The sequence below is a fragment of the Sapajus apella genome, unplaced genomic scaffold (assembly GCF_009761245.1).
Source record: "Sapajus apella isolate SASKATOON/1434 unplaced genomic scaffold, GSC_monkey_1.0 scaffold24, whole genome shotgun sequence".
In the NCBI taxonomy this organism is placed as follows: domain Eukaryota; kingdom Metazoa; phylum Chordata; class Mammalia; order Primates; family Cebidae; genus Sapajus; species Sapajus apella.
In genome coordinates, this window is record NW_022436964.1 from 21,090,889 (window position 1) to 21,117,612 (window position 26,724).

A 26,724-nucleotide genomic window follows, 5' to 3' on the forward strand; every position below is an offset into this window, starting at 1 on the left:
GAGCAGGGTGGCAGCGCACAGTGGTTCTGGGAAGTGGCAAGTAATGAGATGTGGCAGGATTTCAAGATGGTCCATGGCATTTGATAGTAGAATTGGGCATGAAGACAGGCAGGAGCCAGTGAAGAGCTGAAGGTGGCTGGAATCACTTACTAAGTAGAATGTAAAGACAAGAGGGTGAAGAGGCCTCCAAAACTTGAAAGCAAGAGTTAAGTAAGGAGGGAAGTAAGAGTGGGGAGGAAAATAAACAAAACATACTTCCTGGAAGCCCTGGTCAGCACCTTAAAAGGCCCTGAGGGGTCAGCATTGGGCTGAGGAAAAGCTGAGGGACTCAGCGGCAGGCTGCTATGATGCCCTGGGGAAGAGTGCTGGAGCCCGAGAGCCCGAGGGACTAATTCTGGGTTGTGGAGTGAAGGGGAGGGAAACGGCACCTTTTGGGGACCACTCTTTCCAGAATCTTGACAGGAAAGAGAAGGAGAAGGAAGGATGAGGCAGTAACTTGATGAAGCGAGATTAGGTGATACTTTCCTCCCTTTTACAAAAAGGTTGGTAAGGATTTGAGTGTTTATAGGTTTTTTTATGTAGGTGAAGCAAGGTAATGAGCTGATCAAAAGCCCAGGTGCTGGAGTCAGAAAGACGTGAGTGCTGACGCTGGCTGTGCCACTCAGCAGTGGAAGCATTTTGGCCCTAAGCCTTGGCTGCCTGTATAGCTTTGGTCCTGTTATAACTGCTGTGAGGGACTGTCATGAAGGGTAAAATGAAATCGTAGTTGCACAGTAGGATGCACTGGTGTGTAAGTAGCATTGGGTGAATGGTTGCCATTGTTCTTTTTATTCTTACTTGAGAGGGGGATGGATTCAAGTCCACAGGCATATGGTAAGGGTGGCTCCAGGTAGAGCTGTGTGGAGGTGAGTGGAAGGGAGTTGGGGTGAGTTTTCAGTGGTTACCGAGTTAGGATAGTATTGAGGGTAGGGGGATGGGCAGGGTAGGATAAGGGAGTGTGACAAGGATGGTAAAGATGTGCCGTCACAGTGGGGCATCATAACTGACGATAAGAAAAAGGCTGTGGAACAGCAGTAAGGTTTTGGCTGAAGGACTACTTGTGAGGTCCCATGCGACCATGTCCAGTGGCAGTTGGCAGCCTAGAGGGAGGAGTAGAGAACATAGGAGGACCAATTTCATCCAAGGATGGATGCAGGTTGGCAAGGTGTGTGGGTCCTACAGGAGGACAGTTAAAGGGTGGGTGCTGGAGCATCAGCAAGTACATTCCTCACTGAGGATTGTCTCAGGGGCTCACCAGCCTGGAGAAAGCAGGTCAAGGGACTAGAAACTTTAACAAGTTTAAAGATCAAGTCTAGTGGAAATAGATATATGTACTATGTAGGAGAAGAGATTGTGTTTAGGGAATGTTGTTTTGGGATTTCAGATATTAAAAGTGGTATAATTCTAGGTGCTGACAAGATCTGGGTGGGGACATTGTTGGAGGCCATGGAGCTAGATGGGCTATGGGGATGACTTTCCTGATTGAAAGGTGACAAGGAAGGGTCGACTAGAAAGCCTGCTTCTCAGGGTTGGGGTGGATGCCTAAGGTTAGGTTTTGTATTTCTCAGGAGGTTTGGGGATGCTTTTACTTGGAGGAAGAGAGGTGTGACCTGGACTGTCTTTTCAGAGGCCTCAAATAGCTTGAACAGTAAGTGATGAAGGGCAGGGAGTAGGGTGGGCTGTAGGGCCATGGGTAGAGAGAGTGCTAGTTAAGATAGAAGATCTCACTTGGGTTGTTGCCTGAAGTTCTTTTTAAAGATCATCAAAAGCACAGGAATACATAATAACAAAGCCTTCTTGGATTATGGTCTGTCTCTACATGGCTGTCCGCCAGACCATGTAAGCACCAAGCTTTGTGTATACCAGGAGAGAGTGGGCAAAAGGAGAAATTGTTCCTTTTTTTAGGAGCCCCCAGCTTGATGTATAGTTAAATTGCCCTGGCGACTTCCTAAGGTGATGTTCAACTCTAATATGCTCCAAATCAGAGGAGCTGGAATAATGTTAATGAGGTTACAAAGAAATGGAAATGCAGTGTAACTAGGTGTGTGTTTTTAAAGCCAAATGTGCCTTTTCTACTTGAACTCATTCTCATTAACAGGTGCATTGTATTCCACCATATATAGAACCTGAAATCAAACCCTGTTGATGGCCATTGAATTGTCTTTTGCTTTTCACCATTGCCAAAAATATTGAAGTTAAAGACATTAACCATGAAAAAAAGTGTAATAAGTGTATAGGAATACGCTTTCCAATACACTCCAATAAGTGCAAGGAATACACTTTCAGGGGTATTTCAGGTTTGTCTGGAGGGGGTGGCTGTTTTTTTCCTCCTTACTTGAGATGTGTTTCCTTAATTCTGTATTGGTGGCAGTGAACTTTATTTGGAATTCAGTCTCTGTAGTCTGGAAATGTGATATCTGGCAGTGTGCTCTGTTTTGACACAGTCTTGTCCTAACAACATGGGTTTCATCACAGTGGGGTCCCCCCTGTTCTCTCTGGGTATGCAAATGGCTCGTGTCCTTTGATGATCTTGCCGGGAAATGAGGAAGGGTTTTACAGGGGAGAACATAAAAGCTAAAAGAGCTGTGGTGCCCGAGCAGCTTGGGTGTAACTTTGTTCCTCCCTGGCTTCTCCCTCTAATGTTCTTGGAACTGTCCCTATGTAGAACCTGATCCAGGAAGGCACTTGTGAGGTCCCAAGTTCCTCCCTCTCTGGAGGCAGGGGATAGGACACAGAAATCATCCCCAGTATATCTCTGACTGGTAGAGGCTTCCTCCCAGCTCCCCAGCAGAGTTGACATAGTGCCCTTGCTCAGATCCCTGTCTGTAAACCAAACATTTTGGCCACTGGTCTGCAGAGCTGCCCATTTCACAAATACCTCAAAGGAATGTGGGTTTGAATGGAGATCGTCTTCTTGGCCAGTTTTGCAGCCTGGGAAAAAAGAGCTGCCTTTGGAAAAGGCCTTGAGTTGGTTTTGTGGTTTTTTTCCTTGCAAAGCTGATTGACTGCTGGACTAACTTTGGAGGTTGTATTTCCCATAGGAGGGCTCGAACTGGGAGAACTGGCCTCACTCTCTTGTGTGCATTTGTGGTTTTGACTGAGTTACTTCCAAAGTGCATCTTTTCCCTCCTGCATTCTGCATGATGACCTACCAGCCAGGGCCCAGAGGGAGCCAGTGTTGGTTTCTGCCAGTAGCTGTGACTAGACAGTAGTTACTTTTTATTTAATGCCACCCACATTGAGTCTCACCCCTGCCTGATGTGAGGCTTAAGAGAAAGGAACATTCTGTTTTAGTTTTGCAGTGCTGTCCTAGGAGCTCACGATTTGGTACATGAGAATTAAGTGAAAACACTGGCAGTAAAGGGGGTAAGTTGGAATCCGTGGGATAATCTAGTTTCTTTTCCTTGACTATAGGGATGGTACTTTGAGAATCAAGCTATTTTTCTCTATCTCCACCTACTGTAACACACACATACACGTGCATGTGTGCACGCACACCCTCTTAGCTTTCTCTGATATGGAACATTGTGGGAGGGTAAGAGTGGGAGTCCCATATGGACTGTAGCTATGGACTTGTACATTGGTATTGGTTCTTACTATGGTTTTCATAAATAGGCTTTAGGAGGTTCATAAACCTGAAAATTTTTCTGCAAGAGTGTGAGTATATATATGTGTCTCAGGAGGGGGTCCATAGCTTTCATCAGATTCTCAGAGAGTTCTCTGATTCCTAAAAGAATAAGAACCTCTGCTTGGGATTTGAATCTTGGATGATTAATAAGAAAAGCAATAGCTGACATTTGCTGGGCCCCTGCTACACACCAGGCATTAAGAGCTTCACATGCATTTTATTTCATTTGTGTCTCTAAACTCTGTAAGGAAAATATAATTATCCTTCTTTTACTGATTAGGAAATGATGGTACAGAGAAGTTAGCACAATTGACCTGGAATGATGCAACTTGCTGGAGCTGGGACTTGAACGGAGATAAACTAATTCTAGAACTCGGGGGCTGTTAGCCATTCCTTGGTAGGACATCCATGCCAAGCCAGCTGGTTCTAAGCAACTCGATGTATCTGGTTTTAAAGTTCTTTGCCTTCTTCATTTCATTGCTTGAGTTCTAATATAAGGTTCTGTTATCCCTGAATTTGTACTGTTAAGTGACCCGTTGTGCTTCCGTATCTCGGGATGGGTGAGAGGAGGAAGATGCTTTTTGGGAGTCAGATCTGTTTAATTTTGAGCAAGTGTCTTAGTTTTGTGTCTTAGTTGTCTTTAATGTAAGTCCTAGAACTTGGAACCGTGCCTCATACCACTGGGTTACTGTGAGCATAAAGTAAGTTGATATGTACGTATGTGAAAGAACTTTGGGAGCCATGAGCTCTGTGGGATTATGTGTTAGGATGGTGATATAGCTTGTGCTTTCCTGGGGAGAGTGGGCAACCTCAGACCTCAGAAGAATAGCACCCACGTGGTCCAAAGGGTATGAGACCCAGGACTGTTTGTCTAAGCTGTCTGTGGTCGAAAGTACATTCTGGACTGAAGAGATGATGATGTAACTGGGCTCTGTGTGTATTGAAAAATCCCTCTTTGCTCTTTCCTCATTTCAGGTTTGTCCTTTGAGTCAAGTCAAATATTTATTGAGCATTTCTGAGCACAAAAGTGGTGTATTAGAGAGTTGTGAGGGATTTTAGAAGTAAAGCCCTTGCCCTTATAGAACGTGCGGTCTCGTTGAAGAGCAGGAACAAAATGTGTGTATGTGAAGAGAGATGTATGGTAAGTTCAAGTGGAGCCCACACTTGGTGCCGGCTGGAGGGTTTTCAGAAGAGGGATTGGGACCTCAGGGCTGGGAGAGTGGGGCAGAACAGCTCAGGTTGAGGAATTTGGACAATTTGGATGGGTGGAAGGAGTTAATGGTGCAGAGCTGAGGATGGACACACTGAGCAGGCTGGGGGCTCTAACAAGATCTGGGAGGATCAGTAGCCACCAGGAGACTATCACCAGCATGAGAAAATGCTTTTAGTTTAATGGTCTTTTAGAATAATGTTCAGGATGGGTCAAAAAGGGAGCTAGATGCCAGGTCAGGTCTTGTATCATCTCTGAGCATTTTGTTTATGCAGCTCAAATGAAAATTAAATATGTTATTGACAGTACTTGAACAGTTGGGCTGGAATGGGTAGATCATACACCTTGTTTTACCTGTTGGACTTGTCACGTAGGGTTTGTATCAGGGTAGTGGGAAGGTCACATGTTATTTCTCTATTTTTTAGTTCCAAATATATAGCCATCTCTTGGCCATATATTGTACATTGAAGTGCTTAATACATACTTATTTTTTCTTTGACGTGTGGTTGGGGAAAGCCAGCTTCTGTTATAAAGTCTAGTTTTAGGCAGTAATTTCCATTTCCTCAAGCACTAGCCTTTTCACTTGAATTACTAATATCTTCCTCCTTTCTTTTCTAGGGTGCCCTGTTGTAGGAGTGCTAATTATTAATATTTTGACCATAAGGTAGCAGGTGTGAGGAGGATGTGTCATCCATAAGTAGAGTAATTAACTCTTAAATAATAGAAAATAGACTCTGTACATTAGGAGAACCTTTTTATGTATTTATAAATAGGAGCAACCATGTTCTTTCACTGAACTTTTTCCGCTTCTCCCGTCAGCATACCAGGAAGCAGACTGGGATCGTCCAGGTCCTATGTGGTGTCTTTTCTGGCCTTAGGTTCTTAAGAGAGAGATTCACTGGCTACAGCAGTGGGAGTGGGCAGAGAATAGAAAGTATTCTTAAGTGTTGTACTTCAAAGGGAGCCTGGATCATGACCCGCAGAGACAGGAGTCTTTACGCCTTGCAAAATTGACTGGAACCATTTCTAAGGAAGCCGTGTGGGTAGGAAGTCAGGCGTGGGGTTGAGGAACTCCAGCTTTATGCTTTCCACTCTCTATATTGTTTGGATGTTTTCGCCATGACCTTTTATAATAATAATGAAAAAAATTTAATTATGGCACTAATTTAGTAAATACAGTTGGAAAACAACAGATTTGGAAGTCCCAGTTTGTTACTGCAGTTCCGCAGATACTTGCCAGCTTTATAACTGATTTGTCTCTGTCCTGGAGTCCAAGCAGAATGACATCCTTAACTCGAGGCTGCAGGTACTCCGTACGTGTCTCACCTCAGATGGCAAACCGGATTGTGGATTCTGCAAGGAGCATCCTCAACAAGTTCATACCTGATATCTATATTTACACAGATCACATGAAAGGAGTCAACTCTGGGAAGTAAGTATCTGTGTTTTTGAAGTCTTGTTTCTGCAGCTTTTTCACATGCCTGTTCTAGTTCAAGTAAAAATTGCCAGCTCTGAGGTTGCACAGCCAGAGGAAGAACAGTTTCAGAATTAATTTCCTTCTGACTTCTTGCTGTTGTCACCAACAGGCATTTCTTGAGTGCCTTTCACATGGAAAGCATCCCAGTGACTAGTGCTGGAAGCTAAGGGCCTGGTTCCTAGCCTTGGGGAATTAAAACCTGTCTATTAATATACAACACTTTAAGCTTTAAATTCCATCTGCACTCTGTTCCAACAAAAAATTAAACTGAACAAATTCTTCCACTCTGAGTAAATAAAAATATAGGGTTAAAATCTTTTGTTATCTAAGTGTAAGTCAGCGTCTCTGTTCATCAGTAGAAACAACATGTTTACATCCAGAGAAATTTGTTATTGCAGATTTAAATTTGGTTTAGTGAAAGCCTTTCCTTTACTAAAAAATAAAAATTTTAAAAATTAGAAAATAATTCTAAATAAGGAAAATAAGTTCTTAAAAAATAATGTTCTATGTAATGAAGATGCCTGTTTTAGGCTTTGCTTGTGTATTTAGCAACTAGGAAGTTAGAGAAGCAAATTAAAGCCACTTTCTTGAATTAGGAAAATGTTAAGCCTATAGAAAAGATCAAAGAATAGTACAGTGAGCACTGAGATAGACTTTTGCTGCCCGTAGTTGACAGTGAATATTTTGCCAAATTTGCTTTACTTGCTTGTGGGTTTTGTTTGTTTTTGTGTTTTACTGAATCATTTCAGTGTAAATGATAGCATCATTTCACTTCACATCTGAGGTTTACAGGTTGTGTCTCCTAAAAATGAGAATATTAGAGTCTGGGGTTAACTGTTGTAGGTTAAGAAGTCAGCTTCTTAAGGGATATCGTAGGTGATCCTTTTCCAATTAAACTGTGTATAATTTTATACATAGTTTTACAAAAACAAGTATTTTGGGTAGTCTCCTTTTCCACAGCTGTTTCACCTGTGGTTTATTCTAATGCCAGCAAAAAGAAGAAAAGAGAGTAAAGGAGGGGTGTGTGTTTTATACAGTCTTTGACCTTTATAAGGCCCAATGGAAAGATGAAGGTGCTTTTAGAAATACAATGGAGACTCATAGTCCAAAGCAACAAAACTGGTGGTGTCAGATGCTGGGGTTGGGAAAGGATTTGTGGGCAAAGCTAGCCCTTCTGGCTTGGAAAAGTCAATGATGCTCCTAAACCTTTGGTTTATATTCTAGTAACAACAGTATTTTCCTCATTCATATATAGAGGGTGATGATGCCTACGTGTGGGGTTATTGTAAAGATCACAAATAGAAGCCATTAATAACCTGCTTGGCACAGTAGGTCCTACAGAAATGGTAGCTCCTGATGCTTTTCTTTCCTTTACCTTTCCTCTTGGCCACAGGTCTGGAATTATGTGTCAGCTATTTTCTGGAGAAAGGGGATTGCTGAGGGATGGGGGAGGATAGATAGCAGCAGAAGCTGTCTGAATGGCTTCATCTTGATACTCCCTTCTCTACGTGGCCTCTCACTTTATCAGAAAGTGTCTGGGAAAGAAGCAGGCCTGATGGCCTTGCCGCCACCAGCTTATAGTGCGGCTTTTTGTAATACCACTGACTCAGCTGACCCTAGAGTGTGGTCAAGTCCATTCTTGCTAATGGTGAGTAGAACCCTTACACATAGATCAAGACATGGACATGATGTAGACTGTGGACCATCAACTCCAAACTCCATTTTAGAAACTACATGTAAAACCAATGTGGTATTTAAGTTTGTGTTTGGTTTTTTAAATCTCCAGTTACAGATGACTAATAGTGCTCTTCCTTCTCTGTTATTAAAACTATAAAGTCATGGATGGATATTTCTCTCTTCTGATTCAGTGAAGTATCCAGTAAGTCAGGCTTGTTCAGATGTAAGGGTTAGAGTTTATGTTGTGGCCATGGCCTGGAACCTTAGGGGACAGCAGTTCTCGGTGGCCTGTGTCACCACTTTGACCAGCATGCACATCAGTTCAGTGTGGTCCCATTTTAACTATCACAGTAATTAATTTTTTTCTTAATTGGATCCTTTACCAAGGAAAGCTGTGGAGGCTGGGCTTTGCAAACTATACCAATGCAGATCTCTAATGAGCTCACCTAATGACCAGCAGCTTGGTCAGCCTAACTTGAAATAGGCCTGATAACATGTATTTCCCACAAGTTGGGAAGAGAAATTAGAGTAATTTATGTAGAACCTAATATGTGTCCTTCATCTTTTCTATTGGGTTAAATAGAATAACATTTATAATTATATAAAGATTATTGTAATGACAAATACACCTCAGAAAACTCACACAGATGGAAGATCTTGGGCAATGCAGGTAAATGGGGTAAAGCAGCAGTGGCAGCTTGTCTTCTTGCTTTCTCTTCCCTTCATCTTCTGTTCTTCACTTTTGCATGCCACTGCCTGCAGCCACTGCTGAACACCTTCTCGCTCCTGCTGGTCAAGTAACTCAAAGGCAACTTTGGATTATGCTAAACTTTTCTAGGTGTCTCATGATGATAGGTGGGTGGCACAGTGTTAGATTGTTAAGCATAACTCAGAGTGCCCCCAGAACCTTTGATGAAATGGGTAACTCAGTGCACTCCCTTCCCTTGGCAGGTGTTGTTAACCCTTGAGTGCATAGGTAAGCAATTTTTTTTTCCTTAAGAAGCTAAGGACTGTCTAGTATAGTTCTTCCATATAGTGAACTCATACAATGCATTTGAAACATCATTAATTTTATACATAGTTTTACTGAAACAAGTGTTTTGGCTAGTCTCCTGCCAGACTTATAGAAAGTATTGCATGAACACGTGTTGAGTTGTGTTAAAGGGGGCAGGTCTGTGTTGTGGTTGCATGTGGATTGTACTACTGGGAAGGCTGCCGCACCTTTCCTGATGATGTGTCTACTTAACAGGCATTGGGAAAGTAGAATTGAGCTGTCAGGTCTTAAAATTTTGTGGAGAGGTGCTTGTTTTTGGACTGATTTTCTTTTCTGGTCAACTAGTAAACTAGTAGTAACTCTATGAGGTTAATGCAGCCAGAAAGAAGCCTTCGAACACAGTGCCATCAAAAAAAATGTTTGTCTTCTCTGTTTGCCGGTGAGTAGAAACCTCACTTGGTTAACCCTACTCAGTGTTTATGTCTTTATATCTCCAGGTCTCCAGGCTTTGGGTTGTCACTGGTTGCTGAGACCATCAGTGGCACCTTCCTCAGTGCTGAACTGGCCTCCAACCCCCAGGGCCAGGGAGCAGCAGTACTTCCAGAGGACCTTGGCAGGAACTGTGCCCGGCTGCTGCTGGAGGAGATCTACAGGGTATGTCTACAGCCTCCTCCAATAGAGGAGTGACCAGGAAGCAGTTTGTTGTCTCTTATTCTCACCCCTTGGCAGCCTTCCTTCTCTTCCAAGGGCTTAAGCCAAGGAGGTAACCTGTTCCTACGCAGTAAGCAGTTCAGCATTAACTAGTTTAATGGATTAGTTGAACTAGTCAGTGAGTAGAGATCTAGCCCCACTGGGTTGAGACATAGGGCAGGTAAGTTTTGACAGTGAGCCAGGGAAAGAACTGGAACAGTCATAAAGGAAAGAGAAGGTTAAAAAAATGAAGTAGGTAAGATAAGGTGGTGGCTGACACACTGCCCTGACCAAAGAGAGTACCGTCCTGGCACCCCCTGACTGCTGCCATGTGGGAATGTGGGCTCATTGTTTTTAGGTCTTTCGAGAGAAGCTGGAGATCTGGATTTGTATGTGACATCTGATTCACATATAAAACAATGGCAACAGGCTAGGTTTTGCAATGCATTCTAGAGTATAGAATCTCAGTTAACAGGGTAGAGTATCAAAAAAGAAAAAGAAGAAGAAAATTTTTTTAAAAAGCATAAAATAACTAGAGAAGGCAGGCATGTGGTACAACATGGCAGAAGCTTTGAAAAACCTGAAGACATGGAACAGAGAAAGAGTGAACGGATGGTGAAGACAGACTCAACTGGTTTTCATTTTGCTTCTGCAGCTCTGCTGATGGGACACAGCTCAGACCTACCTGCCTTTTCAGTTGCCACAGTCTTTCTGTGTTGATCCATTCATGTGACAGGTACATATACATGCACATACTTTTACTGTTTCCTCAAAATAGGTGAGGTGACCTCTAAAGTAAGGGAGAAATTAGGAGGAAAGATGATGGCATAAAGAATAAGATACAGTTGCCTAAAAAATATATTCACTGAGATCCCTTATACTTGGTTAGAAGAAGGTCACAAATCTGTCCAAGATTTCCATTAGTCTGCACTGTCTTTTGCCTTGGTCCTACATCAGGAAGGTGAAACCTTTTCTCTCACATGCAGAGTCTAGGAAAGGCTCTGAGGAGTGGTCATTTCTCTGCCCTTTCTGTTCGTTCCCAGATTCTTGAACTGAGCATCAGCAAGAACTATACTCTAGGTGATTTGCTGTCGTATGGTGTATAAAGCTTGTAAAATGTCTCTCTTCTTCCCCTAAGGAGCTAAAGAGACTTCTGTCTTTGTATTGCTCTGTGTATTTTTTCTCAGCTCTTAGGCATCTCTCTGGTCTCCAAGGAAGCTTTCCTGTTTAATAAGGTAGCAAAAATCACATCTAAGCCAAGTGAAATAAAATCAGTAAAACAGGAAAAGTGGCAATTTAGTTTTTCTTTTAATTTTTCCTTTTGCCACTGGTTCAGTTTATTAATCAGGGTGGTAGGTTGAAGCCTGAATATCCATGGGTACCGATCCTCAGACCAGCCTCACAGTGGAAAACAGCTAATACTTGCAGTATACTCCCCTGATTTAAGTCACTGTTCTTGAAAGTCTCATTGGTCCAATATGGAACACATGAGAATGAGGTATTTCAGAATTAATTAAAATTTCCAGGTCCTAAATGGCTCTGTTTAATGACCATCTAATTAAAAATGGAAGACAGTGGACCTCTAGTTGTATTTTCAGGAAAGTGGCTCCAGCCCCTCTACTCGGCATTCACCTGGGAAATAGTAGAAGGAGGAGATGAAATCTTCCTGAAGAGAAGGTATTCTTTGACAAGTCTTGTGCAGTCAAGGTCTGGCCTCAGATTTTTTGGTGCTAAATCAGTTTAATTTTTTATGCTAAATTTAATAATTTTGTGAAAATGGGTAGTAACTAAAAGTTTGGGGTAGATGATCAAGAGGTTGCCCTGCCAGTTACTTAATTCGTGAGGTTTGTGGTCTACTTACTTGCAGGGGGGCGGAAAACAGTGCATGTGATGTGTGTCCCTGGGCCCCTTGTTGTGCAGGATTCCTTTTCTTGGCTGGCAATGGCTGGTCCTGTAGTGGCCCTCTAACTGTGGGGACACTACCATCCCCTTCCAATAGACCTTGGGAAAATTGGATGCATCATATTATACAGCAGTCCAGTAGGAACCTATGGGCACAGCTAGAGTGTGGGGCTTATATCCCTATAAATAGCAGGTTATAAGCTTCAGTGAAAGTACAGCCTAACCAGTCCACAAGAGGAAAAGCATGCAGTTTAAATTAGATTCTTTAATTTTTTCTTTTTTCCTTTCTTTCTTTCTTTTTTTTTTTTTTGAGGCAAAGTCTTGCTCTGTTGCCCAGGCTAGAGTGTAGTGACACGATCTTGGCTCACTGCAACCTCCACCTCCCGTGTAAAAAGCAAATCTCTTGCCTCAGCCTGCTGAGTAGCTGAGATTACAGGCATGCACCACCATGCTGGGCTAATTTTTGTACTTTTAGTAGAGAGGGGTTTTGCCATCTTGGCCAGGCTGGTCTTGAACTCCTGACCTCAAGTGATCCACCTGCCTCTGCCTCCCAAAGTGCCGAGATTATAGGCGTGAGCCACCGTGCCTGGCAACTTTTGTTTTCTTTAGTTGAGATCTACTTTCAGTCTTCCATTGTGCCTGGACCAGTTTGTTTCATTTCCTTTTAGTCAATCAGAGAACTTCCTTTTTGTGTGTATGATCTTTAATTATTAAAAGGATGGAAATACTTCATATTTTTCTGAATACTTTTCTGTAGAGTTGTGATGTGACATGAGTAGTAAAAAATCCATCCCTTTTGAAGATGCTGTTTATCAAGTTTTAAGACTCTGATCTAATCCCTCCTGTTCCATTTGTGTCTCATTGATTACCAAGCCTTCTTGATTCTGTCCCAGGCTTTCTGGAACTGTCTTTTCTTTCCATGCTTTTCACTGTCCATCTACTGCCTGCCTCCCTGCTCCACCCTACAACTGGATTATGGCTACTGGCTCTCTGCACTTCCAGCGGAGATGTTCTTTCCAAATCCTAGCATCCTTTTCAGTCTAAATCTTCCCCTAAAATACTGACCTGATCTCTTCACTCCTGTGCACAGAGACCTTCACTGGCTTCTCACTTTACTGGGACAAAGTTGAAATTCTCAACCCATTTCAGAAAGCCCCGCCTTAGTTGAGCTACCCAACTTCTCTCTGCTGTATATGCTTCTCCACAAGCAGTAGCAGTGCCTTTCAGGCTGGCCACCTGGCAGTTCCTCACTGGCCTTGGTATTTTATTTTTCCCTATCATTACATTTTTCTTTTCTCTCCAAATGCTGCTCGTTCCTCCAGGACTGGCTTAACTAGTCCTGACTGCCAAAGCCTTTCTCTGGTATCTGGCGCAGGTGACACTTCCCCACCCACCCTGGCAGTCTGATACCCCCTTCTACTTCCTCCACGATGTCTTGTACAGGGACCTTAGCATATCTATTGCATTAAAATATTGGTCCAGTCTGTAATGGTGAAATAACAACAGTGATAGGAAGCAGAGACTGAAGAGAGCACTTTAATTTTAGGCGGTCTTATGAAAGGGAGCAAGATCTGTAAAACAGTTTTGTTGGTCCTCATATTTTCCATGGGTCAGGTTTTTCTTTTTGGGTAGAAAAGGAACTCTCCTTGTCCTAAAATTTGCTATGTGATATAATATATTGCCGGGCGCGGTGGCTCACGCCTGTAATCCCAGCACTTTGGGAGGCCGAGGCGGGTGGATCACAAGGTCAAGAGATCGAGACCATCCTGGTCAACATGGTGAAACGCCGTCTCTACTAAAAATACAAAAAATTAGCTGGGCGTGGTGGCGCGCGCCTGTAATCCCAGCTACTCAAGAGGCTGAGGCAGGAGAATTGCCTGAACCCAGGAGGCGGAGGTTGCGGTGAGCCGAGATTGCGCCATTGCACTCCAGCCTGGGTAACAAGGCGAAACTCCGTCTCAAAAAAAAAAAAAAAAAAAAATATATATATATATATTGTTCCCTGTCCCTTATTAACTTAGGTAGTTTAGGGAAGTGTAATATATTTTCATAAAGGCTAACGGTGGGATCAATCCCCTTATTTCCTGCACCATTATTAGGGCTACTAAATGACTTCTCACGGCCAGAGAATGAGCGTCAGCATCTGAAAATGGATTTATTTCCTACCCTACATGCCTTAAAAAGGAGGGAGGGGCAGTTGTACCCAGATGAATAGCACTGTTGGCCACCTATCATGTTCAGTCTAGCCTTGGATAGTAACGTGCCTTGATCAGAGACTGGATTTCTAATTGTGACCTGCACAAAATATGTAGAAATTCAAGGTCATCCTTCTTTCACTATGTACAATATGTTTTAAATAAAGTTATTCCAGAATGATCAGAACGCCTGTTTGTATACTTATATATGCATCTAGTGGAAGCAAAACAGCTAAATTGGTTGAGAAAATCAAAAACAAAAGAAGAAATGCAACCAAAGCAGTTGTGCCTCAGGAGAAAGTGTTTGAAGAGAAGTCTGTTCTGCTTATTAATTTGGAAGAAAAGGAAGGAAAAGGGTGTGGGAGGAGTAATATTATACATAAGTAATAAGAATGGAGGGATCTGGGCCGGGCGCGGTGGCTCAAGCCTGTAATCCCAGCACTTTGGGAGGCCGAGGCGGGTGGATCACGAGGTCAAGAGACCGAGACCATCCTGGTCAACATGGTGAAACCCCGTCTCTACTAAAAATACAAAAAAAATTAGCTGGGCATGGTGGCACGTGCCTGTAATCCCAGCTACTCAGGAGGCTGAGGCAGGAGAATTGCCTGAACCCGGGAGGCAGAGGTTGCGGTGAGCCGAGATCGCGCCATTGCACTCCAGCCTGGGTAACAAGAGCGAAACTCCGTCTCAAAAAAAAAAAAAACAATGGAGGGATCTAACCTTAACAATTCTTCAGTTTTAAGGCACTCAGGAGGAGATAAAGAAGAGAAGTTAATAGTGCATGGCAAGCAGTTTTGAATGTATTTGCATAAGTGTAAAAGTAAGACCATGAAAAGGCCATTGCATGTCAGAGAGACTGTGTTGTTCTGTGACAGATTAAATAAATATGAGCATCATCCACTTAACCCTTGGAATTAACTCTACATCTTCTAGAACTGATTAACCTTTTTTTGCTTATACTCAATAAAAATGATGTCCTCCTGCTGCTGCTTTAATTACAAAGGAAAAGTTTCATTTTTTAAACTAGATTCACTTAAGAAAATTTGAAAGTCTGATAGTCTCAGCTCAGCTATTACAGTTGCTCTAATTAACTGTTAGTTTAACCCTCTACAGTTAATTAATACAAGGATTACTCTTATAAGACCTGTATTCTGTTTTATTACTGCTTGAACTTTGCAGTCTGCTATTCTGTGGATTTTGATGTTATAACTGTACGTTGCTGGGTTTTTTTCCTCCTCTCTTTTGTTGGCCTTCTGTTTTCTGGTTTGTACAATTATTAATTTGTGTTTACAGGGTGGATGTGTAGACTCGACCAACCAAAGCCTGGCGCTACTACTTATGACCCTTGGACAGCAGGATGTTTCCAAAGTCCTGCTAGGCCCTCTCTCTCCCTACACGTAAGTTATTTTTCAACCTCATTATTCTGTCAGGCTTAATCTTCTCATCGCCCAAAATGACAGAGGTGTTGTGCTGCACAGAGCCTGCACTGTGAACACCTGCTTCTGTTGATCCTCAAATAAGCCAGCAGTTGTCACTCTTAACCTGGTGTTTATTTTAGCATACAGGACATACAAGGATTTTTGCTTTTCTTTCCTTCCTCAATCCCATGTAACTAAAGTTGGATCTCTATTGGGCAGTTATTTTGTTTGTGCTTTAGATTTTGTTTCCATGTTAGAGGCAAACTCCTGGTTCAATGTAGCTTGGATTTTGTTACTAATTTTTTTTAATTGTTCTCTTCCCTAGCTGTCTAAGTTGCTGTGGGAAAACAGGTTTTTTGTCTAAAATGATAGGGTATGAGCTCACTGGAAAAGATGACAAAAGGCTGAGTTTGTATTAATGCTGCTGGACTACAAAGGAATTGTAGAAGTGAGTTTGGGCCATTGAATGTTAGCAGAAGTTGACTGATGTGGTATAAAAGCAAGCACTCCTCAAAAGAAATAGATTGTCAGAAGACTCGAATTATAAATGACACAGTAAAAGAAGCATTTCCCTTCGATAGTAAATGAGGTTGCGGCCAACAGCCTATTTGAGCACTGACATTGTGTGTGTGTGTTTACACGTGCTTGTATGCTTAGAGATCATCATATGGCCATCTGTGGGTGGTGAGCTGGGTGGCAGGGAATATTCAGGTAGATATGAGACTGAACTGTCCTTTTTCGGTTATCATGGTACCGATGCTGTATATCTGAAAGGTACAGTACTGTGATAACTGAAGAATGGTGGTGCCATCACATTGAGAAAGGAGTGAGGACTGCAGTTGGGGCTATGCAGCCTTGGGCCATGGTTTTGGTGGCATGAAAACCAGGAGCTTGAAAGAAATTCTTCTGGAGGCTTTTTTTTTTTTCCTGGGAACAGGAAAATGGAAGAGAATACATTCTGTTAGCAGAGAGGGAGGACCGATAAGCAGGAAACTGGTGAGGGTGACATTATCTCCTCATAACTTGTGTAAAAGTATTTCGCAGGACAGGAAACCTAAAATTTAGTAATCCTAAATGGCATGGTAACATCAATAGTAAACATTGCTAAAATAGTCTTGGTAGTTAAGCCCTTGGAGAGGAGATGAGGGCTGGGAGAACAGCACCCTGGGTGCAGAGACTCACCCTAGGTATAGAGAGCTCACTGGAGGCCACTGCCAGCTGTGTGACTGCCATGGCCCCGCCAGCTTTATAGCTGGGCTCAGAGCTGCTGTTTCCCAGCCCCTGCTTCAGGAACAAGGAAGTCCTGCTTGTACACACAGTATGGGGCATGGGGCGTCTTGATTGTGTGTGGTTCTGGAGCATGGGGTTTGGCAGAACATTATGTGAAAATGGAATATATATTTTTATTTTTCCTTGGCATTTTTTTTTTTTTTTTTTTCTTTCTGGCTTTTGGAGATCTTTTTCAGTTTGGCTCCAGGACCTGTATAATCTTTTCAAGCTTTCTGGAGATGTACAAGATGTGACTGGATGTTTTAAAAAGTTCCTGAGTCCTCTTCAGCACATCTTCTCATCAAACATTAATTGTAGTGTCTTCCAAAAGAGTTGCCTAAAATGACTTCCTTTCCTGGGAAAACAAAGTGTCCTGCTCTGAATGGAGCTTTAAAGGAGTAGCACAGATTGAAAGATGATATATCTTGAGGCTTAGGCTTGGAGACTGTCTCCTGCCTCTCAGGGCCTTGTGCACAGGGGTCTGCAGGGTGGAAAGGGGAAGCCTCCTTTCTTTTTGGTAAGCTAGCATAAGGATGGGTAATGGAGTCTATTTTCAAGAAGGCTGGATCTGTTTAGTACACTTCTGCTCCTAATCACTGTGGACAGCTCCAGCAGCACAAAGAGATGAAGGGCGAAGGCAGGACCCAGCAGGCAAAGTTAACATTGTATTTGTGAGTACAGATGAGGGTAAAAAGGGATGAAATCCATGTGAGGACTATTATGGTGGGTGAACAGTTTTTCTAGCTGGATTCAAGAGCTTTGGAGACCAAGCCAACACATTTATTTTTATGTGCAGTTTAAAGTCATAGAAACGTGTTTTGTGAAACCTCAGATTTCTAAAGCAAACCAAAAGCAAGACCCTCCTTGGATTAAAAAAAAAAGGCATTTCTTCAAGCAGTTTACACCTGTTTTTATTTGTATAAAATAGCTTTTTAAATGTCTGTTTAAAGAGCATTGGGATTGCTGTTGGTAGTTTTCTGTACTACTTGAGAAAGTAAGTCTGTATGTGTGAAACTCTTTTAGAAAGGCCCAAGAGATTGTTTTTTTCAGTAGAATAAAATAATACTGGATAATCACTGGCATATAATGATTCTATTTCTGTTAAATTTGTTGAGTTTTAGGTGGCTTACAGTTAGTGACAGTAGTTGTACTGTCCACTCAACAATAATTTTACAGTTTAGGGAGGATTTATGCGTTTGGATTAACAGCAAGAAAAATAAGCAAAAATTAAGATGCATCTTAATTAGCATTTTCAGAAATTGTTTGTGGAATAAGACTGCAGTTACCAGAGCGCTCTGCATTCTGCTAGTCCACAGGCCTTGGAGTCCAGCCTATCTGGACTTAAGGCTCTGCCACATGCCACCAGGAGAGTGTGGGAATGATATTTAGCATCTCGGAGACTCGGTGTCATTTGTAGATAAGGTGCATGGTCCTGAAGTCCTGGACTTGTGAAGATGGAACGAAGCTTAGATGAAGTCAGATGCTTAGTGCTCCTGGCAACGCACCTGAGGAGCTGTCAGTGCTGGTGCTGTGGCTTCTACCTGGATACCTGCTCACTCTGCTGCAGAAAGTCCCTTGGTCAGGTCACTTTGTTTTAGTTTTTTTTTTTTTTTAACTGCTTCTTGAGGAGCAGGGCTACCCCATAGACAATGTGCCCAGAGTAGCCTGGTCAGGTCACTTTGAACCCCAGGAGGCCTAGTCAACCTGCTTTGGGTGATTTTAGCTTTAAAGTCATCTGTAAGTATGACTTACAGCTACCTATAAATCTCTATCCATTAATTTTTAATTATGGATCAAAAAATTTTAATTTCTAGTTATTTTTATGACTGACTTCCCCTAGTCACATTACTGAGCAAACTACATGCATCTTATTTGATCTTAAGAATTCTGTAAGGTAGATGTTTATTTAAAAAACACCATGTTTACTATGTGCAAGATGTTGTTTTAAGTGCTCGCACGTATTAACTCATTTAGTTTTCAGCATAACTTATAAGGGTGAAAAAGGCAAGTACTGTCATATGCGCCATCTTACAGGTGATGGGACTGAGGCACAGAGAGGTCAAGTTATGTGCCCAGGGTCACACAGACAGTAAGTGGGGTTCAGACCTGGACAGTCTGCTGCAGTCACGGCTTCCCTTAACCACTGTGCTCTTATGTAAGAGCTGGGGTTCCATCCATATCATAGGACTCCAAGCACCTTGCCTCAGGCAGGATGCCATGCTACCTCTTTTCAGCAAAGTCCTCATTTCAAATTCTGCTGTAATATGATCTCCTTCTATCTTTAGTTGGAAATCTAAAATAAACCATTACTTTGTTTTTTTCTAACTTTAATTAATGACCTTTTTCCATGACTTGCAGAAGTGCTGGGGCACTAGAAGACACTGTCCTTGTTAAACATCTACTGATCAGGGGCTTCCTGGTCCCCTCAGTCTTAAGCACAGCCCTGTGAAGAGCCAATGAGATCATGCACAGGGAGCTGGGCACTGCCGGCCAAGCTTGCTGCTCCTTAGGTTCAGTGGCCTTACTGCACTCTGTGAGCTTGTACAGTACAACTGTATCTTAGGTTTGTGAAGCATTTAGATACTGTAAAGCCCCGTCACCTAATGTTTGAGCCCCAGGACATATTTGGCATATAGTAAAAGCAAGTGATAGCCTTACTTCTCAGATGAAAAAGAGGTCAGTGACCTGCCCATGGTGAGATCTTGTCTGAACTGGGCCTGGGACCCCATCTCCTGACAGTGCAGCTAGCCTGGTTCTCTGTGTCCTGCTACCTAAGTAACTGAATGTAGTAACTTCATTTTTGGAGCAGAGGTCAGCTGGTCTTTTCTTGGGAAAAGTCACTATTCAGCAGAAAAACCATCCGCAGCATATTTAAAAGCTGCCATGTAATGACTGTAGGGACCCCATCGAGCAGAACCTTTTGTTATCTCCAGATCGTTCCCTTTAACTTCCAGAGCATCTCCTTACACCTGAGATGTAGGTAACCCCAGCTCTGTCCCATATCCAGTGGCATGGAAACCAGGTGGCTTAGTGGAGCAGGATGCAGGACCCTCTGTTGTGGTTTGTGCCTGTGGGAGCTGCCAGAGAGAGGGCTCTCCCCATGACTGCCCTCACCCCATTCTCTCACATGCTTCAGAAGAAGGGTCTGGTGGGAGGGGCTGTGTTTAAGGGTCACGCCTGGCAGCCTGTCAAATCCTGGGCAGCTGGGATTCTGTGGGCCATGACCACGAACCTCATGGCCTTTCCTGTTGACCAACAGTGGCAGTGGGAACAACTCGCCTTTTGAAAATATATAGGAAAAGTTATCTCTGCTCCAGAATTCTCTGAAACCTGCTTGTCAGTTGGACTAGAGGCTTTCATAGAAAAGTCAGTTGCTTTTTGTTTTCTGAAAATCATTTTGTCCTGGTGGATAAAAAAGGCCTCACTGCAGATAAGCATTCTCGAAGTCAGGCGTTAAAATCCTTTCTACAGGAGCTGCATAGAGTCCCTACTGCCTAGAATGCTTCTTCTGAAAAGCTACTATTTGCTCTGTGTGGGTGGTTACTCGTTGAACGGCAGAGCAGAGCTGCTCTCAGTGAGCGGTGGGTCTCTCTGTCCTGGCTGTGTGGCTGTATCTAGGAAGTGTGAATCTCCAGTGCAGTGCTGTGGAAGAGAGGGGCAGAGAACTGTGAACTCAAGAGGTGGTGTCTCAGTGCCTCTGCAGCTGTGGAGCGGTGTTGGACTATGGAGAAGGACGGGGACCAGCACTGGACAAGACTGTTCAACTGCATGTAGATACAGGGCGTGCTTACTCTTCATTTGCTTTTCATTTTCTTAAGGAGGCTGTTGCTGGGATTTAATATTGGCTGTGGTTACTTCTCAGGTTCTGAGCATTTTTGCTCTCTAATATCCCAGCTACCAGACTCATAGGGACAATGGGGCTAGAGGTGGGGGAAAGATTCTGAAATGTACCTTAATCCAGTCTCTTACACCGGCTTCCTTGGACAGGCTGAGGGGTTGGCAGAACATTGTGTACAAAGTGGAACTAACTTTGCTTTTTCTAACTGTTCCAAAGGCTACAAATACGCCAAACGTGCAAATACACAGGCCTGCACACTCGAGCCTGTGTTCCTTCTCCAAGAGATCAGAAGCAAGCTGAGGCCCCGTAGGAATTCTGCCAGCTGGGGAGGGTATCTGGTTTTTCAAGCACAGTTGAGTGATTCAGAGTGAAGTAGGCTGGGTGAGACCCTGGGCGCAGAGCATGCCCCAGGCCTGTATTAGTTTGAGGCAGCAGCAAAAGAGAGACCCATCTGTTTTCTCCTTCAGATGCAGATGAGTGGGTGGGTGAGATGACTGACTTTTTCTGAGTTGCTGCCAGCTGGAAGCTTTACCCACAGATGTGGACTGTTTATCTATGGCTTGATGTGTTTTCTTTTTTCCCTAGGACAGGATGGGGGAGATGGTGTGATGGATAGAAAGCAACAACGACAACAGAGATTTAATTGGTTAGTAAGACAGGAAAGCCAGCAGGGAAAGAGCTGACTTCCCTTAACTGCCAAGAATGTTGGAAGTTGTTTACCCCAACCCCTAATTCTATTCAGTGCCTCTTTACTGAGAACCTTATACAGTGCCTTGTTTGAATAAGGGGTTCAGTGATGGACAAGAGCATTGCCCTTGAGGTACTTGTATAATTTAATGAGAGAGAAGGGGACAGTTACACATAAGCATTTAATTAGACACTATGAGCAGAGAATGCTATGGAAACCTGGAGGGGAGGGAAAGATTATTTGGGGTGGGGTTTATGGGCTCAGAAAGGCTTCATAGAAGAGTTGACAACCGGGATGTTCTTTTAAAGGTGGAGATGAAGTTGCATTCTTAGGTGAAAGAGAAGGCAAGGAATTGGGAGATTTTTCTGTTAGCATCCAGCACTGACAAGCACTCCTACACTCTGGGGTTGTTAATGTTTCTTCTCTTAGCTCCTGATGTGCTGGTCACTTCAGCCATGGGGTCAGGAATTGTTCAGGCCCCCTTTTCTCCGTATTGCTGTTTCCTTCCCTTGACTATATGTATCAGTGCTGTTATTACAGGGGCGTGGGGGTGGAAGGGAAACTGATCAAGGCAGGCTTTATATGCAGTTTGCTATACATGAGTAGGGGTAAGAACCAGTATCAATTTTTTGTTTTTTTAACGTGGCAAATATGTATTTATTTATTTATTTTAAAAAGCTTTATTGAGATACAATTCACATATGACACAATTTGCCCATTTAAAGTACACAGTTTAAAGGTTTTTTAGCATATTCACAGACATGTGTAACCACAGCCACAATCTAATTTTAGAACATTTTTATTACCCCCAGAAAGAAATCCTGTGCTGGCTCACAGTCTCTCCCATTCTTCCCACTCTCCCCAGCTCCAGGCAACCACGAATCTCCTTTCTGTCTCTATGATAGAGTTGCCTGTTGTGGGTTTTTCATATTCTGTAGATAGAATCATACACTATGTGGTCCTTTGTGACTGGATTCTTTCACTTAGCATAATGTTTTCAGGGTTCATTGATGTAGCATGTATCAGTACTTCATTCCTTTTTTATGGCAGAAAAAAAAATCTTCCGTTGAATGGATATACCACATTTTATGCATTTATCAGTTGATAGACATTTGGGTTGCTTCTACTTTTTGACTGGTGTTAATAAGGCTGTTATGAACATTTGCATGCAAGTTTTTGTGTGGGTATATTTGTGTGTATGTATGTGTGTATATATATATGTATATATATAAATATATATATATACACACATACATACACACATTCTTAAGAGTAGAATTGCCACATCATATGGTAACTCTCTATGTAACATTTTGAGGAACTGCCAGATTGTTCTGCCTCCTCACCCATACTTTTGTTATTGTATGTCTTTTTTATTATAGCCATCTTATTGTGTATGAAGTGATATTTCTTAGTGGTTTTGATTTTTCACTTCCCAAATAACCATTGATGTTTACCATCTTTTTATGTGCTTATTGGATATTTGTAAAGACATGTCCATTTAGCTCTCCCATCTTTTTTTTTTTTTTTTTTTTTCCTTTTTTTGTGAGTCTCACTCTGTTGCCCAGGCGGAAGTACAGTGCTGTAATCATAGCTCGAGCAGCTAGGACTACAGGCTTATGCCATCATGCCTAGCTAATTAAGAAAAAGTTTTTTGTAGAGATGGGGGTCTTAATATGTTGACCAGACTGGTCTTGAACTCCAGGCAAGCAATTTGCCTGCCTTGACCTCCCAAAGTGTTGGGATTACAGGTATGAGGTACCATGCCCGTATTCTCCCATCGTTTGATTAGGTTATTTGTTTTTTTGTTATTGAGTTGTAGAAGTTCTTTATGTAGTTGAGATACCTGACCTTTGTATGTGACTTGCAGATCTTTTCTCCAATCCTGTAGGTTGTCTTTTTACTTTCTTGATAGTGTCCTTTGATGCACAAAGTATTTTAATTTTGCAGAAGTCCAATTTATTTATTTATTTCTTATTGCCATCGTTTTGGTGTTTATTTAAGAAATGGTTAAGAAACTGTTGCCTAGCCCAAGGTAATGAATATTACTCCTGTATTTTGTGTGTGTGTATGTGTGAACTTTATAGTTTTAGCTCTTATAGCTACATCTTTGATCTCTTTTGAGTTAATTTTTGTGTGTGATGAGAGGAAGGGGCCCAACTTCATTCTTTGACCTGTGGATATCCAGTTGTTCCAGCATCATTTGTTGAAATAATTATTCTTTCCTCATTGATTTATCAATTAACCATAACTGTGTGGGTTCATTTCTTGACTCTCAATTCTCTTCTATTGATCTATGTGTTTAGCATCAGTGTTTTTAAAGATCCTTAGATGATTCCATGTGCAGTCGAGGTTGAAAACCATCTAGCCAGAGTGGGGAGTATGGCTGGTTTGACTGGGAGACAATACAGTGCGGGGGTTTTTGTAATACTTCACTATAGGTGTGCCAGCCATCATTCTTCACTAAGCCATTGTTCCCTAACCTTGCCCAATGAGAATTGCCAGAGATTCTTGTTAACAATAGATTTATGGCCTCTGTGAACGGGGGAAGTGCAAGGCCTAGTGGAGGGTAGGGAGGCATCAGCTTCGTGTGTGGCCTGTGATTCTGGGCTTTTCCATTTTGACACTTCCTATCAGTTGCAAATTCACCAGAACCTTCAAGAACCTGTGTGTTTAATGCTGTCCAGGTGAGTCTTATGGTCAGGCTAGCTGGGGTGATGCTAGGTCCACCAGGCAAGACCATTAGTAGCCTGTGTACAGTACTGCAGTTCATCCACAGAATTGCTCTTCCCAAGCTACTCTTGGAGTGATGCCATAGCCCTGCGATGCTGCTGTCCTTGTGTTTACTCTGCACACTTCCTCGGCCACCTTATTTAATATTGCCTTCTGCCAAATATGTACAAATATTGTCATACCCACAGTTTTTCCCCATCTGTGTTGTTTGCTTTGTTTACATTACATAGCACTTTTCAGGAATAATTAATTGATTTAATTATTAATAATTAATAATAATTGATTTATCTTGTCTCTATCCATACCACTAGATTGAAATCCTCTTGAGGGAAGGATTTTTATTTTTGTTTTTTCATTTAAGTGCAATATCCCCAGTACCAAGAGCAGTGTCTAGCATACAGTAGGCACCCAATAAACATTGAGTAAATGGAAGGGTATTATTGGAGAATGAAGGGAGAGACATGTCTATTTTGGTATCATTAGTCATTGTGCTTGTTTTGTATGTCATGGTGCTATGAATCAGGTGTTTCTGTCTTTGTATAGGCCACTAAAATCATTGCTTAAGCCAGGTATGGTGTCACATCTGTAGTCCCAGGCACTCAGGAGGCTGAGGTGGGAGGATTGCTTGGGCCCAGGCTTTTGAGGCCAGCATGGGCAACATAGTGAGACCCCCATCTCTTTTAAAAAAAAAAAAAAAGTCATTACCATTTTTATATCCATTTTCTACTAGGTCTGTACTAAATGACTTACGTGTCATGTACTAACTTCTAACCTTCCCCTCCCCCCACCAGTTTAATTTGTCTTGCTGTATTGTGTGCATCTCTGCAAATCATCTAAATCTTCTTCAGAAACTAGCTGGCTGAAAAGAAGTACTATTTAATCAAATTTGATGAGAACTTCTTAACTTCAGCTCTCTTAGTCTGGGAAATTAAAACCTTGGATTCTAGGTGGTGGAGGATAATTTTTTTTTTAATGAATTCCTTTTTATTTATTTATTTATTTATTTATTTATTTTCCTTTTTAGGATAGAATTTTTGCGACATTTGAAGAGCTTTTTCCAGATTATGTTTAAAATTGAAACCAAGCCATGTGGTGAAGAACTCAAGGGTGGGGATAAAGTGCTGATGACCTGTGTTGGCATTGGTTTCTCCAACCTTAGCAAGACCCTCAAGTGATAACCATCACAAGATAAGGCCCCAGTGCCTGCAGACAAAGCAGAAGCTGCCACAGACACCAATGGGACCAAGTCCAAATGGATTAATCCGGGACAGCGTAGCCACTTGCTTAATTTTCCTTGAAGAAATATCGACATACAAATAACAGTCCTCTCTATAGCATATGGTTTCCAGCTGTTTCTCCAGTGGCGTTGCCATTGCTCAGGAGGCCCAGTCACCATAAGAGCTCCCTTGCCTTACCTGTGACTTCTGGCCACCGTCATGCTGCTAGAACAGTCTCACAGCTGCAGTTCAGCTGTGCTTCCTCAGCCTACTATCATAGGCTTCCTTGGCCTTCTGTCATATGGCCGTTTTCCAAACCTGTGGAGTCTGTTACTGTTCTTTCTGCAAGGACCTATACCTCCTCGAGCCTCAGTTTTTGTTGTAGGGATCAAACGAGATAATGTGAGTGGTGGCTCTATTCATGAGTCCTGCAGTGCTATGCAAATGTCAGAAATTGGTATGTTAACTATTTATCTTTTGTCTTCTGAATGGTTTGCTATCATGGACACCGACAATGATCTTCATCTGGTTCATTATATGTATATCTGAGGGATGGGTGGCTGCAGGGGTCCAAGTAAAGTTATTGGGATGTTTTTTATATCCCAGGTGTGCTATACATTCTTATTTCATTCTCACAATAGCTCCATGATGTAAATTTTATCTCCATGAGAAAATTCATAAAGGGTGTTTTGTTTCTTTGAAATGTGTAATGTAAAGACATCAGATCTCCTGATTTAAAGATCTAATTGTAAAAGTGTAATAGAGTCAGGGTCTGGGATTTTACCCTTGCAAGCTAATAAGTTAGATTATTTCTGTTTTGTTGATGCTAGCAGAAGACATGAGGATCCTGGGTCAGAGACAAAGAACTTTATTACTCAGAATAGCAAGCAGTGTGAGCTTCTTGTTTATATTGATTTTCCCTGTTCCCCAAGACTCACATTGGACACGGAGGGGCCCAGGTAGATGCTGTGCGTGCAGTAGGTTTGCCTCATAGCCAAAGAACTTGTATGTTTGGGGACTCCACCTCTTTTATGGCAAGCTTGTTGTTTCACACGCAGACATTACTTCATCCCTTAAGACTGCTTCCTGCAGACACAGTTTTGAGAAAGAACCCAGGTAAAAGCCTGCCCAGCAAGAATATGGAGAGTACTCAGAATCCATGTCAGATTTCCCCTGCCAACTAACAGAGTCTACATTTGGTACGTGCATAGGGTTGGAGTTGGTAGAAGGGGAAAGATGTCCCTCTTTCCACTAGAATTCCAAATGGTGTCCTCCCCCGGGGGTGAACTTTGTCTCATCGCTCCCTCTCGGTACTTTTTTCTTTTTAAGTAAAAAGGGGCTAGAGAAAGGCTGTGCTTTGATGGCTGGGGGTGTGGAAGGATGTGGAGGTAGAGAGCTAACCTTGAGGAAGGCCAGGACATTCAGAACTATGACATTCTACTGAGAGCTTTACGTACTGTATTGGTAATGTGCCCTTGGTATATAACAAATGCTCACAAACTTAGTAGCTTAAAACAATACCTCTTTATCATTTCACAGGTCTGTAGGTCAGATATCCAGGCAGCCTGGTTGAATTCTCTCTTAGAGTCTCACAAGGCTGATATCAGGGTGTCACCTGGGCTGGGCTCAGCTCTCATCTGAAGGCTCTGAGAAAGAATGTGTTTCCAGCTCATTCTGATTGTTGGCAGAATTCAGAGTTATAGGACTGAAGTCACCTGTTTTCTTCCCTTTTTTTTTTTTTTTTTTTGG

General features: G+C 42.4%; 1 protein-coding gene across 2 annotated transcripts in view; it reads left to right on the plus strand.

Annotated features, from left to right (window-relative positions):
• RCL1 (RNA terminal phosphate cyclase like 1) overlaps positions 1 to 25,713 on the plus strand; it is a 61,840-nt gene extending 36,127 nt beyond the window's left edge. The window contains exons 1-5 of one of the 2 annotated variants that reach the window (XM_032291051.1): positions 1,729 to 4,808; positions 6,148 to 6,309; positions 9,523 to 9,679; positions 15,106 to 15,209; positions 24,783 to 25,713. In XM_032291051.1, the coding sequence (XP_032146942.1) occupies positions 6,158 to 6,309; positions 9,523 to 9,679; positions 15,106 to 15,209; positions 24,783 to 24,933 (564 nt within the window). In that variant the 5' untranslated portion in view covers positions 1,729 to 4,808; positions 6,148 to 6,157 and the 3' untranslated portion in view covers positions 24,934 to 25,713. Of the gene's footprint in view, positions 1 to 1,728; positions 4,809 to 6,147; positions 6,310 to 9,522; positions 9,680 to 15,105; positions 15,210 to 24,782 lie in introns of those variants that run through there. The other variant, XM_032291050.1, reaches the window with a different exon arrangement.
• The last annotated feature ends 1,011 nt before the right edge of the window (positions 25,714 to 26,724 follow it).